General features: G+C 48.5%; 1 protein-coding gene across 2 annotated transcripts in view; it reads right to left on the bottom strand.

Moving 5' to 3' along the window:
• The window catches only part of NAT10 (N-acetyltransferase 10), a 37,042-nt gene that overhangs the window by 9,128 nt on the left and 12,563 nt on the right, over nt 1-15,351 (bottom strand). For both annotated transcript variants that reach the window (XM_036107077.2, XM_036107079.2), the window contains exons 9-21: nt 13,478-13,611; nt 12,152-12,245; nt 11,930-12,028; nt 8,787-8,923; nt 5,856-5,980; nt 5,294-5,444; nt 4,912-5,008; nt 3,931-4,047; nt 2,738-2,839; nt 2,569-2,643; nt 1,911-2,027; nt 934-1,067; nt 689-737 (exon numbers count right to left, since the gene is read on the bottom strand). In XM_036107077.2, the coding sequence (XP_035962970.1) occupies nt 689-737; nt 934-1,067; nt 1,911-2,027; nt 2,569-2,643; nt 2,738-2,839; nt 3,931-4,047; nt 4,912-5,008; nt 5,294-5,444; nt 5,856-5,980; nt 8,787-8,923; nt 11,930-12,028; nt 12,152-12,245; nt 13,478-13,611 (1,431 nt within the window). The remainder of the gene's footprint in view (nt 1-688; nt 738-933; nt 1,068-1,910; nt 2,028-2,568; nt 2,644-2,737; nt 2,840-3,930; nt 4,048-4,911; nt 5,009-5,293; nt 5,445-5,855; nt 5,981-8,786; nt 8,924-11,929; nt 12,029-12,151; nt 12,246-13,477; nt 13,612-15,351) is intronic.

Below are 15,351 nucleotides of genomic sequence, written 5' to 3' on the forward strand. Positions count from 1 at the left end.
TTTTCTCCAGGAATGTCCACATGGCCAGTCCACTCTGATCATTCAGGTCCAGTTTGAAAGGCCACCCTTCGGAAGCCTAACCACTCAGTACACTACAATTTCAGTGTTTGGTTTTCTTCACGGCACCTAGTGTGATCTGAAAAGTTCTCGTTTTCTTCACTTTCTTGTTGCCCATTTCTACCCATTAGAAAATAAGCTTCGTGGCTTATCTTGCTCACAGCAGGTGGTAAATAAATGAATTTTTTTTTATGAGATCCCAGTCAGTAACTTCCCCTTCCATAATCTCCATGCCTCTGTCAGCCACGCAGTTACATCCCTCCCTCAGACACCAGCTTATAATCGGAGTCTGCCCACCTGCAACCCTCTCCTAAAAACATGGTTTTACTTTTTACAGTAATATTCGAAGAGGCCCCCAGGCTGCAGGATTCCAGAATTTGATGAACAAGTCCATGTGCACCTCTGCCACTTTATAATCGAGCACAAGGCCAGGCACACACCAGGTGTGCACCGTGCAGCACGGAGTAAGGCCCTTCAGGGATGACGGCTGCTTCGGTGTCCATCAGAATAAACCTCTTGCAGGCAGGGGCACACGTGCTCAGAGCACAGGAAGGGGCACCAGGGCCTGTTTAAGGACAGGCCTGTCACCCACTGTAACCGCAAACCCACACCCCTCCTCTGCCTCACTCACCGGGGTCTGTCTCAGATAAACAGGAACAAACCCAGCTCGTTTCCAGAACCTGCAAAGATACAAAAAGAGCAGCGTGCACCTTCTGAGAGCGGTTGACACATGAACACGGGAAGGGTATTCAATGGATGGCTGACAGACACACCAGCTGGAAAGGCGCACACACACACACAACCCACAGAACTCTCATTCTGGGGACACCAAGGCCACGGGGTGATGTAAGGAAGGGAGGGCAGGCAAACCCTTACTTGAGGAGCCGGGGGGTCAAGCCATAGGACACACCCAGGTAATCCAAGTGCTCAGCAGGCCTCTCGTTCAGTTTGAGGAGTAAGGGAGGCAGGTCCTTCCGAGGAGTGATGACCTCTTCCAACAAGCTGACGGCCTAGAGGATGCCAGGAAGAGAACACAGTGCACCCAGCACAGGAAGAGGGAGCTCAGTGACATTCCCAAGCACCCCCACCAAACCAGGCTCAGACCTAAACCTGGCAAAACTGGGACAGGTTTCTTTGTTGTTTGTTCCCTGGTTTTTAAAATACAGGCACACCACTGGGTCCAGTGATCATTCCCAAGTACACCAAACACCTGGACACACATGAAATCACACTGCTCCAAATCTAGAATTCAGGTAAACAGCCACACGGTTTCAAAATGCCTAAACATTTAAGAGGAGACAGAGACAGGGTCCTGAAGATCCAGCTCTGTCACCAGGTGGCTCTGTGACTTGGGCAGTGACAAACCTCTAAGCTGGCCCTTCAATACAAGCCCCTTGCCCGCCTCCTGAATAGGCATACTGTGAAAATCAAGTGAATGTATGTGAAAAACTGTCGCAGTTCATGGCGTTAATGATCTTACCAAGAGAGACACAACTTCCCTTAGTCTGGGCCCAGTGACCCGAGCAAGAGTCTGGTGCAAAGCCGGAGCACACATGCGCATTACCTGGGAACTCATTAAGACGCACAGATCACGGGGCCCCACCCCCACCCTCTGACTCCAGAGGCCTGGGGCAAGGCTCGAGAACTGGCATTTTTAACTAGTATCCAGGTGATGCTGATAATGCTGATCTGAGGTTCTCAACTCAAGTGCCTCAAGAAGCTGCTGCTTCTCCAAAACAGGAGGAAATCTGCTAGCGCTCCAAGAGCCCAGACCACTGAACAGTTCTTGATGTTCCTGAAGACCCAGAGAACCATCCTCCCGGGAACAAGGAGCTCAGCCAAAAGATGCTTACCTCGCTGCTGACGGTGTGAATTTCTTGTGGCGTCTCAAGGACATTTTCCTCAAGACAAGGGAATCTGCCTTCGAAGTACATCTGCAGCAGCTGCAAGGCTCGGCTGCCGTAGCCCATCTGTGAGCGAACACAGGGAAACAGGTTCTCAATCTGTGGAAACCACCTCTACGCCCCTGTACTCTCCCAGAAAGCCTTCACTCCGAGTCAAACTACACTTGGCAGAGAACCGATGAAATCCCTCAGTGAGGTCAAAGCAGAGACCCTAAGAACGAGCACACTATGACCCTCACTCTCACACCATCTAGCCTGAGCAAGAGGAGGGCAGGTCCCCAGATCAGCAAGCCCCAAACGGACGTCTCCACAGCTGACTCCTCAGTGGGGATTTCTAAGAGATGGGAGCTAACTGTGGAAAGTAGGTCAGGTTCACAGGTGCCCTATCTTCACTAAAGAAAAGCAAGCACATATAATCACCCTGTCCACCCACCAACCCCTAGCCCTGGGGCAACTGTCCACAGCAGAGGAGTACCGGGAACTGCTTACTCCTTGACTAGCCATCCATCCAAACAACCAAATAAATACACCTGCCCTAGGGAGCCGCCAGCAACACAGCTGCAGCTAATAAAGCCCAGCAGGTTGGAGAGGCATGAGGATGTGTTACCCCTTGGTAATCCGGGTGAACAGCAATGCGAACAACCCTTCCACCTGAAAGGCCGCCAAAGTCTGGGTCTTGGAACTGTGTGGGAGACACGAGCCAGGAAATGAGCCACCAAACATCCTCCAACTCCACCAGCTTCCCTCACTCGGCCAGGTCAGGGAGAGGGCAGCACCTGTTCCGACACCGTCCACGGGATCAGGTCCCCCGAAGCCTTCTTGCCTCGAGACAGGCTGTTCAAGATGGACTGGCGAGAAATCTCCCCCTCAAGGCACACCTATGGGGGAAGTAGGACAGTGCAGACAGAGAGGCCAGACGTAGGCATCGAGCCCACTCACAGAACATCATCGGCATTCTGCTGCTGCCTCCCTGACAAGGCCGGCTGTTTCCACTCTAGTTCGGGCTCAACCCTGCAGCGGATTCCTCCATTTCCAGTGGAAGTTTCAGGACTGTGCCCTGGGGGCATCCTGACACTGTCATTCATAAGGCAGAATACAGACTTCCTCCCGGCCCACAGAGCAAAAAGTATGCTAGAAGAACGGTCTCCATGCACGGTGTGCATGTGTGCACATCACTTAAGACACAGGATGCTCCCGCAGCTCTGGATGACACGGTGCAAATTCGCAAGGACTCCGCTGTCTAACAGGACAATGGTTCAAAACAGTATGGTATGTGCATAAATGAAATGCAATGCAGCCTTTAAACTGTGCAGATTATGAGTATCTGACACGCTGAAAAAAAAAGCGCAGATTCGAAAACACTATGATCTCACGTTTATGAAAAGGAAAAATAGAAATGCGTAAGTAGGGACGCCTGGGTGGCTCGGCTGGTTAAGCATCTGCCTTCAACTCAGGTCATGATCCCAGGTTCCTGGAAGTGAGTCCCACATCCGGCTCCGTGCTCAGCGGGGAATCTGCTTGTCCCTCTCCCTCCCCTGTGCACGTGTGTGTGTGCGTGTGTGCTCTCTAATAAATAAAATCTTTAAAAAAAAAAACGTTAAGTACATGCCAGGCATTAAAAACATTATTTTTCCCAACCTGTACCTTCTAATCTTAGAAGTACAGGTATTGCTTTTGTAATAAAGGAGGAAAACAAACAAGTTCTGTTTTAAGAGGAGCCCTAGGTCAAAATACGAGAGGCCAGTTCCGACTTTCACCTCTCCTCCAACAGTGGGGCTTTGGGTTTCCGTCGGCAGTGGTTTCCTTCCACACACCCTACTCACCTGCCTCGAATCACCCAGCCACTTGGCTCCACACCGGGAATCAACACCTCCCCCACCATGCCACAGTTACTGAGCCATTAATCCTTGATTCCTTTTTTTTTTAATCCTTGATTCCTAAGTGCTTCCCCAAATCACGGCCACCATACCTGGATGACAGCAAGCACTTCGGGCAGGGCATTCTGGGTGGGAGGCACCGGGGGCAGGAGGCAGAAGAGAAGGTGAGCAGGCGCATCAGAAAGCATCTGGAGATCATTGGGAGAGTTCTGTGGGACACAAACACGAGTCCCTGAGAACCACTCCTCTTGTCCTTTACTCAAGAGGCCACTCCGGAGTCATCGGCTGACTGGTGTAGCTCCCTCTCCAAAGCCAAGCTGCGAGCTGAAACCCGGATGAGCGCTTTTCTAGTATGTGGGCCAGCCAGCCTGAGACCCTCTGAAATGGCCTAGGAGGGACTTCGCCTCAAATGTTTGCTGTCATCTGTACACAGTACTGAGGCTACGAAGGAGGGCAGAGGACTGCTTCGTCAGTACTGTGGATTTCACAGCTGGGAAGTGAACTTTTTCCTGAGAAGAGACTGCTATTTCAAGAAAACCTATCACCACTTCTAACGCCCAACTCTCCAGCCTTCTGCTGAAGGGTGTTCATAAAAATGCTACCTAGATCCTCAGGAAGTGTCCTTCCCAACATGCCCTTCAGTTTTGAAGACTTTCAAATATTCTAAATTCTCATTCGGTGCTCCTTAAAAACAGCCCAGAGGTACAAGGCTGGCCTCGGTCAGTTGGTACCACCAGGTAACTACTGCTAAGCCACCTGAGCCCATCTGTTTAGCAGACGAGTGAGAAACACAAGAACCTATTTTAAAATAGGCAAAGCTCTCCACCCTCCCCAGCTACCAAGCATGGAGCTACGTGCAGGAATTCCATACTCTGTCTGCAAAGCTAGAAGCCCAAGAGAGGTCTGATCAATGGGAAATGCAATCTCTCCAGCAAGATCAGTGAACCTTGACAACATCAGGACATCTAAGTCCCAGTGCAATGGTCACCTGAGCCATCAGGTAATAAAAGATATGAAAAGCCAAAAAAGGCACTGTCAGAGCTGAAGTTCACCCAAGGGCTGGCTGCAGTTACCTTGTAGTGAGAAGCCACACAGAGGGCCATAAGCCTTTGCAGGAAAACTTCAGACGCCTTGTGGTAGCAAAAGAGGGTATCTCTGTTAACATAGTAACTGCGTCTGGAGTTAAGAAACCAAAACAAACCAAAGAGAGCCCAAAACAGGACATACTGCTTCCAGAAGGGACGTGGATACGTGGATTGCCCCCAGCCTGGAAGGAGGAGCCCCATGTCCTCCAGAGAAGCCCCGTATTGTAGGGCAGGAGCAGCAAGGAAATGGAGAACATTCAACTTTCCCCTCTCCCTGGAGTGGCAGCCTCTGGAACAAAGGGCCGAGGCCTTCTGCTCAATGCTTTCATCGCCCCCCACCCATCACAGGGTGCAGACGCCGGGAGGATACAGCTCGCAGGCCTCGGGCAGGGGGCAGCCCGAGACTATCCGGGTGATGCTGAGGCAATCCAGGCACAGCAGGTCGTTCAGCCACTTCTCCACCGCGTCCCCGGGGGCGTATCGGATGGATTCCTGCAGGGAGACCTCATGCAGTGTCCGCGCTGCTCCCCACAACACACACACGTGACAAGAAACAATTATTAGATGTGTTTTGTCTGAAAGAGCAAGGCAAATGTTCTACTTTCTCTGTCACAGGCCCACGTAAATATGGCTTGAGAATTTAAACGGACTGGTTTTAAACTGTTCTGGGGGATGGTCAATTTGCCATGACACTGATCCCACAGGGATCCCACTAAGTCGGTGCAACCATGCCCTGAGGCGGTGACAGGCCTGGGTCAGGCTTCCATCTGGTCACGGGCTTGCTGTTCCCTGGGGAAAGCAACTCCACCTCCTGGGGACCCAACCTCTGTGCCTGATAGCAGCACAGTCCAGTACCGCCCATGCTGGTATAAGGAGAGGACCCTGCAAGAGAATCTGCGGGACCTGCCGTGGACATGCCCGTCCAGGGGTACCTGATGCCAGTCTGGCTGTCGCTGTGGCCTTGTTCTCAGCGGTGGTGCTGATCTGGCTCTGGGCACTCTGCTGACGGAGCTGCTGGATCAGCTTGAGGGACAGTGACCGGCCAGTGCCCTCGTAGCTAGGAGCAAAAGCAAAGGCCATCAGGCATGACATCCCAAATCCACTGTCTAGGAGAGGACAGAGAACTGCCTTCCTCCCCCTGCTGCCGTCTGGACTCCCGCAGAGTGTGCACACACCTCCAGGAGGCAAGGCAGCCCAGTGGCTCAGCTGGGGGCCGGCGGGGCTGGGGTTCAAGTCTGACGCAACTGCTGAGCACCTCTGGACAAGGAACTCACCCTCTTTAAGCCTCATCCTCAAAAGGGGGTTATTCTACACACCTCAAAAGATGGTGCTGTTAACTAAAAAAAAAAAAAAAAATAAGGACTGGAAAGATGATGCGAGTAAAGCCTTCAGCATAATGAACTGGACCACTGTTCAATGGTCAGTGAGCGAGCTGCCGCTGAAGTAACGCACCTGAAGGAAGACACAGAGTGCTTCCGGTTTGGAAAATCAAGACTGAATAAACCCACCACCTCAGTAATTCCTTTCATCCCTACTTTCACTGAGAAGATGACCAAACAACTAACAAAAATTTTGGAAAAAAAAGAAATCATCTTTACTCTGGCCACCGAATGGGCTCTTCTCATCTGTATTTCCTCCTTTAGTCACAGTGCAGGTGACCGGGGGCACAGACCGCTCAGTGGGTCTTCTTTTTTATTTATGGTACTCACTATGATAATATTTAAAGACTATATAAATCCTTCCTTTTACTCAAATACTATTTTTAAAGAATGATCAAAAAATAGGAATTTTGAGGTATTTTATTCTCCTTCCTGGCCACACATACAAAGCTTTCTCAAAAGAATTCCATTTACTTATTTAAAAAAGAAGAAAAACAAGTAAGCACAAGCAACAAAACAATCTTTTGTGCTTCAAAGGACATTATCAAGAAAGTGGGAAAAAAACAGAAGAAAATTTTTGTAAACCATGTAAGGCACTTATACCTGGAATATGTAAGGAAACCTTACAAATCAATAATAAAAAAATAATAAGCCAAATAGAAAAATGAGCAGAGGATCTAAATAGCGATTTCTCCATAGATCTACAAATAGCGGGTAAGCACAGGATAAGATGCCCCACATCATCAGCCACTAGAGAAATGCAAATGAGGACCATAATGAGACACGACTTCACACTCACTAGGATGGCTATAATCAAAAAGACATAACACACATGCTGGCAAGGACATGGAAAACTTGGAAATCTCATATGCTGCTGGTGGGAATTTAAATTGGTGCAGCTGCTTTGGAAAACAGTCTGGCGGTCCCTCAAGCGGTTAAACATAAAGTTACTATCTGACCCAGGAATTTCACTCCTGGGTATATACCCAAGAGCAATGAAAACATGTCCACACAGAAAACCTATATACAAATGTTCACAGCAGCATTATTCCTGACAGCCAAAAGATAGAAACAATCCCAATGTCCATCAACAAGTGAAGGAAAAAAAAAATGTGTATAAACATACAATGGAGTATTATTTGGCCATTAAGAGGAAGGAAATCCTGACACAAGATACATGGATGAACCTTGAAAACATTATGGTAAGTGAAAGAAGCCAGTCACAAAAGACCCTACGTTGTTTGGTCCCATTTACATGAATTGTCTAGAATAGGCAAATCTATAAGAGACAGAAAATAGACTAGTAGTTCCCCATGGCAGGGGGGGTTAGGGAGGGATTAGAGGGCGATAGGTAACGGGTATGGTTTTTCTTTTGGGGGTGATGAAAATGCAAAACTGATTGTGGGGCTGGTTGCACAACTCTGTGCAGATACTAAAAACCACCGAATTACACACTCAAAGTGGGTAAATTGTATAGTATATGAATTATATCTCAAGAAAACTTTAACAAAAAAAGTAAAATCTATTTTATTTAAATATTTTCAGTATAAGTAAAGCAGACACAGTAATAAATCTGTAACAGATAATCTCTTCAAGATGTGATTTCCACACAGAAATCTTTCCAATATTGAACATATATACTTACTGACCTGGAAAGAGCTCACAGTATATTGTTACATAAAAAAGCAAATTAAAAACAGTATGTAAACACAATTTACATTCTTATTCAAAATAAAAAAGTAAAATAAATCCATAGAAAATGTATAACAAAATTCTAACAGAAGCCATCTCTCAGTGGTGATACTATCAAGTGACTTTTCTTTTTGCTTGCCTCTTTTTCCTAATGGTTCTACAGCAAGCATAAACTAAATAATTCAAGTATCTAAACAAAGCTCTTGAGCCATTGTAAGACTGCTGTCTTGGGGCGCCTGGGTGGCTCAGTCAGTTAAACGTCCGACTCTTGGTTTTGGCTCAGGTCATGATCTCAGGGTCATGGGATCAAGCCCCGAGTCAGGCTCCACGCTCAGTGGGGAGTCTGCTTGGGATCCTCTCTCTCCCTCTGCCCCTCCCCCCACCTTGCTCTCAAATAAATAAATCTTAAAAAAAAAAAAGACTGCTGTCTTATACTAATTTGATAGTTGCCGTAACACTGTATTTCCACATGGCTCTACAGGAGATGACGTCAGTACTGCTGTGTGCTCTCTGAAACCTAATCAGGCCTAGAAACAGAATGATACCTTCACCACTTGGGTTATGAAATTCTTCAGTCTCGTGCTGCCCATTTACCATCAGACCAGAGGTGGGCACCACTCATTAATGGAGACCGACTCCGACATGCATAAGCCCCAGTAGAGACCGAAGCAGCTCCCACGACTTTGACTTCGGGAACCGGACCGACCTGCCCTGACCCAGGCAAGTTCACTCATGCCGCCTAACGGGCAAGAACCTACAACGGGAGCAATGACTCCCACTAGAGGTGCTTACCCATTGATGGTGGATGCCATGAACACAAGGTAGGGGCCCAGGAGGCTTTTCACCAGGGGCAGGGGGATGGCAGCGGCTTCATCAATCACAACAAGCTCGGCCTGACCCAGTTTCACAGCATGTGCAGGATGTATATACTGCAGGGAAGAAAAGTTTATATTATCATCAGCCACCCCAGGGCCACAGCTGTGATCCCTGCAAGGCCTCATAAAAGCCACTCTCTGTCCTCTCTCTCTTTCCCTTCCCAGTTCTTCTTTCTCTCACTCCTCCTTCCCACTTTTCCTTGGCAGGATAAAACAGAATGAGCTCAGAGCCGACACCTGGGTTCGGAGGTTCAATCACCAATTATGTGCCCCTGGACAGGTCACTTAGCCTCGCGGCCTCAGACTCCTCTCCACACTGTAAAGTGGAAGAAATACCTATCTGATGGTTACTTGAGAGAAACATCAGGGAAATCTAGAAACATGTCCTGGCTGGTGCCTGGCCTAATACTGATTGGTGGGGTTCCCCCTTCCTTCCTTCTCATGCTTCTCCCCAGCCTCGCTCTGGCTAGACAGCCAGAGGCACAGCCTCAGCCCAGCAGCGGCAGCGGATGAAACGATGTCAGGTGTCTCAAGCGCCTGCTACACACTGGCTCCTGGGCTCCCTGCTTGGTCACCATCATTCTTAAGGCCAAGTCTCCCTGAACTGGTGAGGACACTTCTAAGGCTCGATTCCTTCCTAATACACAAACACTCACATGTCCTTAACTGTATTAATAGCTTGGCCACATAATACCACAAACTGGCCCTAAGTTTGGCATCCTTATGCATACAAACTACCTCTTCAGTTTCTTCAGGGCTTCCTGCTATTTTTAAAGTTTGTGCAAGGCCACAAAGAGGTATTTTACAGGAGAGGAAGCCTGACGGCCAACTAACATAAAGACATGCAACCTCACGAGTAATCAGTGCAATGCCAAAGACAACAAGGAGATCCCATTTCACACACAGGTAAAAATTAAATAGCCATAAAACACCCAGTGTTGGTAAGAACTTGAGGAAAACAAAAATTAAAAAAAAAAAAAAAAAATGCTGGTGGGAAGGTAATCTGGTACACTTTTTTTTTTTAAAGGAGAATTTGGCCAAACCCAAGAAAGGGGGAAATCTGTGCATACCCTAAATCGAACAGTTCCACTCCTAGAAACATAAATAAACGGTAGCATAAAAATAAAATGCTTGAAATCAACCAGAGCTACAAGCTTCCATCTGGACAAATCTTGAAAACAAATGCTGAGTAACAAGGCAGGCGGAAAAAGGACAAGTATAGTATGTTACCATTTTACCTAGGAAAATACAAACACAAGAACTGAAAGGAAACACACCAACCCAGAGTAGAGTTACCTATGGGGAGTGGCAGAAAGAGGGAATGGGACGGGGAGGGGTACAAGAGGGGCTGCGACTGTGTCTAAATGCTTTACATCTTTAAGACAAAAATAAAAATGACTTTTAAAATATGAAATAAACACAGCCAACAACAAAGTGTCAACATTCCTTAGGCTTAAGTGCTTAGATTCTGAGTGTTACCTTGACCTCTGTACTTTTCTGAAGTATTTCATTACAAATAAGATCTAACTGCTTTGCTGGAAGTCGAATGATGGATCAGGGAGACAGCAACTCCACTCAACTCTAACAGCAAATACACACCCTCAGTAGGGCCCCATGTCCTCGCCTGCCAAGGGGAAAAAACCTAAACAAGCACCTCATAAAAGCAGCAGAAAGCAGCCCGCGAGAGAGGCGTAGCCGACTTTAATCTAATATTCGTCTTTTTCTCAATTTCCAGCAAGAAGGAGGCCTCAAAGGGACCCAAATGGAGCCTCATAAAGTCAGGTCACCTCTTCTGTGTTTAAACTCCAGCCTGGAGACAAAGGGACTCTGGCAGTATAAGTGGGTCTCTAATTACAAATCCAAAGAGCAGCAAGGGCTGAGCCTGGGCATTTCAGGGAAAGGTTTTCTTTCTCTGGTTTGTGTATTTTTCTTGAGTTTTAACAGGTCTCTGTATTCTCACTGCCTGTCGCCTGCCCTCCACCCCACCCCACCATCAGACTTCCCCCCACTTTCAGTGAGGCTGAGGGAATCTGGCAAAAATGGGAAGAAATGTACAGAATGAAGAGATTCCAGAAAGAGACCTAGTAGGAAAAAATTAAGATCCTTAGGTAAAAGGCATAAACACTTACCATTAGTTACAATCTGGAAAGGTATACCTCCCTGACAGGCAGATACATATACCTTCACAGGCATAAAGGTCATAAACTGCCAAGTTTACCTGGCCCACTTCCCACCCCAAGTCCAAAAACAATCAATGAGCCTCCTCCGCTGGGAGCCCAGGGGCCTCCATCCCTTCTGCAAGCCTGTCACACTGATGTTTCTCTACAATTGAACAAAACTGCACTTTGGACAAGTGCAGACCATTCAGGCTTCCAGAGCACTGGAGATTTATAGAGCTTTCAGGGAAACACTGTTTAAAAAGGAAAATAGGCCACTGGCTAAACCACAAAGATTCAGAGTACATCTTGCAAAGTTATTTTTCTCTTTTAAATGGAGAGGCTATTGTTCTAGTTACAGATGCACCATCTCAAAACCTACTGTAACTAAGGAAAATCAGAACTGATGTCAGAACAGTGATAGCAGTTCTTTTAGCTGATTCGCATACTCACAATCCCACTTACTCGATTTTCAAGGGATAAAACGATAACTTTCCAACCTGGCTATATACGTTTGTGAGTTTGCTTTCAAGTTTTCCTTGAGAAGAGGCTGAAAATCTGGATCAGGTTTATCATAAAACAGCAACACTGTATACAAGACACCCAATCGGGGCGCCTGGGTGGCTCAGTCGCTAAGCATCTGCCTTCGGCTCAGGTCATGGTCCCAGGGTCCTGGGATCGAGCCCCGCATCGGGCTCCCTGCTCCGCGGGAAGCCTGCTTCTTCCTCTCCCACTCCCCCTGCTTGTGTTCCCTCTCTCACTGTGTCTCTCTCTGTCAAATAAATAAGTATTAAAAAAAAAAAAGACACCCAATTTACATAGGACATAAAATGACATAAAATGACTGTATTTAAATACAGGAGGACAGTGGCCCCACACAGCAGAGTTTTAGAACGAGCCTCACCTGAATAGTCTGCCTGTGTTCTCGGAATACATTCACTCTGATCACGGCTTTGTTAAATTCAGGATTGAGAGACTGAATGATCTCATAATCCAGATGCTCCTGATGGAGAGAGTCAAATCAATGACAAATGTTAGAAATTATAAGTAAGCAGACACTCCAAAGACTTCACCTAGATTTACACCCAGCACTGAATCAAAGTAAGTTCTTATCCTAATTTCCTACCTGATATTGCAGCGCGTCAAATCCTTTAAAGACAAATTCAAACAGAGTGTGGAGGTTATCAGGGCTTGGGGAGGTAACAAAGATATTGGAATACCTATTGAACAAAAAAAGAGGACTTTTTTTTTTAAGGAATTAGGAAATCCAAAAAGGACATTTAGGGAACAAAAGAGGAAAGAAGAGATTTTTGTTTGCCCTGTGACACACGGGATTTACCAGAGATAATGGCAGAAAAAAAAGAACACTTTTTAGGGAGGAAAAGTACAACTCCTCATCTGAGTACATTTTTCCTCCCAAACTAATGAGAACACATGAACAGTGAGAAGGCGGCACGTCCCGGCAGTCAGCTCCTGACATCTGGGAAGGCACGCGGCCAAGAGGTGCGCGCACACGACTCCTTCCGTGTGAGGAGCCGGCGTGCCACTTGCCAAGCCTGTGTCCTGGGACCAGAGGGTGGGCTCATGGCCATCGCTAGCTGTGCTGAGAGTGCTTCAGACCATGAGGCCCGACGGCTCAATCGGCGCTCAGACCAAGGCCGCAGCGAACCTGCAGGGGACCCTGGCTGAGTGTAAAGGGTGCCAACGGCGAAGGTGCTCAGGGGCCCTGCTGGAGCAGCAGGAACAAGAGACCACAAGTCAGGGGCTACCCTCAGCCCCTGCACCACCGGCACTGACTTGCTGGGTAATCATGAGTGACTCACTGAAACTCCCTGAACCTGGGTTTTATCCACTGTGAAATGGTTACGGAGCTATTAGGTGCACCAAGGAAGATCACGCATGTGAGGACACGGTAAAATCTAGGTCCATTATTTCTGCCTGTGAAGCTGTAAGTACACACTCTCCTGGCGACTGCATAAATCTTCCACCCAGGGCAAGAGAACAGAAAGGAACATCACACTCAAAGGCAGCTCCCCAAAAGCAAACAAGATGTTCTACTGATCAAAATCATTAAAATGTCGAACGTGTACTTTCCGCGGTCAGCAAAGATGGTAACATCCATTCCCATCTCCTAAAGAGTTTTAAAGTTTCTTACTCCTGTTTCTTTGCTTTTGTACATCTGTCCCACTTTTTTGGTGTGTTTGTTCGACTTTAAATAGTGATCACAAAGGTCCTGGTGTGTGTACCCACGTGCATGCACGCACACATGTGCACCACCAGGGGGACGGGGGGAGACGGCGTCGCTGTGTCTAGACAGGACCCCACAGCCTAGAGAAATCACACAGGAGCCCGCACACACCCAGGGACAGTCTCCTGGTCCCTTGCCTCCTATCCCGCACACTTACTCCTCAGAGCTCAGACTTCCCAAAGAGGGGGAACGAGACCTCCTTACCCAAAAGCCACTGCCCCAGCAATAGCCAATCCCAGAGCTGCAGACTTCCCCCTTCCTCGGGCAGCCGTAAGCGCAACAGTACTCCTCAGGGTCTTTTCAGAGATGCCCTCGACGAACTTCAAGACAGCTTTGGCCTGTGAAAAGAGAACCCTCTTGGGTGAGCTTTGAGAAAGACCAAGTTTCAGCCATCTACCACCACTACTGTGGAGAAGTCGAGGCAAAATCAAATGGGGCCAGTTCTTGCAGGCCAGGAGGAAAGGCTCAGCACTCGGGCTTCTCACCGCCTGGTCATCTCCCTCTTAGTCTCAAGGCTTGAAATGCCACTCAGATGCTGGGAACACCCACTTCTAGACCTCTTCCCCACCCAGCAATCCCTGTATACACGCAACTGCCCCTACATGTCTCCGCTTGTATGTCTGTCAGACTTCTCAGACTGACCTGAGGGGAACTCAAGAGTGTCCCCCACCAACCTCCTCCATCTACAGTCTTCCCCGTCTCAGTTAACTGGCCCGCTGTTTAGGCCAAGAGCCTCTACATTTTCTCCCCACACCCGATTCACCAGCAAAGCCCATCAGTCTACCTTCAGAATATATACAAATCCTACCATCCCTCGCCAGTGTCCTCCTCTGCCATGCTGCTCAAAGCCCCCATCCTGTCTTTCCCCATTATTACAAGAGACTCCCAGTTAGTCCTTCTGCTTCCACCTTTGTTCCCCTACAGTCTAGACTCAACATAGCAGCCAGAGGGTGAACTTTAAAATTCAGCCTGGGATCCCTCCAGCAGCTGTGCTGAGAGACTGGACACGTGAAACCTTCCGTGGGTGCCCACCTCTCAGAGAGTAAGTGCCAAGCCCTTCAGGGCCACGGGGCTGTGCCACATGACCTCTGTCATCTCCTCCTACTCTCGTCTGCTCACTCTGCTCAACTCAGGCAGCCTCCCTACTGGTCCTCAAGCAGTCTACCTCGAGCCTACCACCAGGGAGACTCCTACCTCAGGCCTCTGCACCTGGTGGCCCCTCTCCAAAAGCACTCTCCCTCCGGATGGCCCCAGGGCTCTCTTCCCCAACTCCTCCAAGGCTTTGCTCAGGGATCACCTTCTAGACCAGGCCTCCCACCTCCTGCACTCCCGATTCCTCTGACACTGACTGTGCTTCTCCAACGTACGCAGCACCTTCTACTACACGTCAGGATTGGCCTGTGTCCTTGACTCGCTGTCAGTCTCAACCCACCGGAACACAAGCTCCACGAGGCAGGTGTGCCCCTCCTTTTTACTGCTGAGCCTAGTGCCTAGAGTCGCGCCTGGCAAGGAGAGCAAGATGCCAGAGGCAGAGGATGAGAGGAGGAACCACAACACCACTCGGGGGCCAAACTCTACTCCCCGACTGGGATCTGCCCTGGGAACAGGCCGAGACTGGGAAGAAGGCCAGATGGTCCAGCCTGGCCTGTCTGGTCCTGAACAAGGTGCCTGACACACCCAGGCAGCTACACTAAAGAACACACTGAAGAGACACAAGCCCAGGCAGATGGAAGGGAAGAAAGGGGACGAGCTCCAAGAAGCCAGAGTCTCTCCAGATGGAAACACTCAGAGGAGATCCAGGTCCTACTCATCTTAACTTGGTTTTTGCTGAGCACTGTATTTTGCTCTTTTGTTGCTTACTGTTGAGAAGTTTTAAACTCTGACAAAACATAACCAAGAAAAATCTAACATGACAGAAGGGTAAGATAACCTGGACTAAAAATGCATTCTAGGGGCGCCTGGGTGGCTCAGTGGGTTAAGCGTCCGACTCTCGGTTTTAGTTCAGGTCGTGGTCTCATGGGTCATGGGATCGAGCTCCATGTCCGGCTCCCTGCTCAGCAGGGAGTCTGCTTGAAGAT

This window comes from Halichoerus grypus, chromosome 11, assembly GCF_964656455.1.
Source record: "Halichoerus grypus chromosome 11, mHalGry1.hap1.1, whole genome shotgun sequence".
Classification (NCBI taxonomy): domain Eukaryota; kingdom Metazoa; phylum Chordata; class Mammalia; order Carnivora; family Phocidae; genus Halichoerus; species Halichoerus grypus.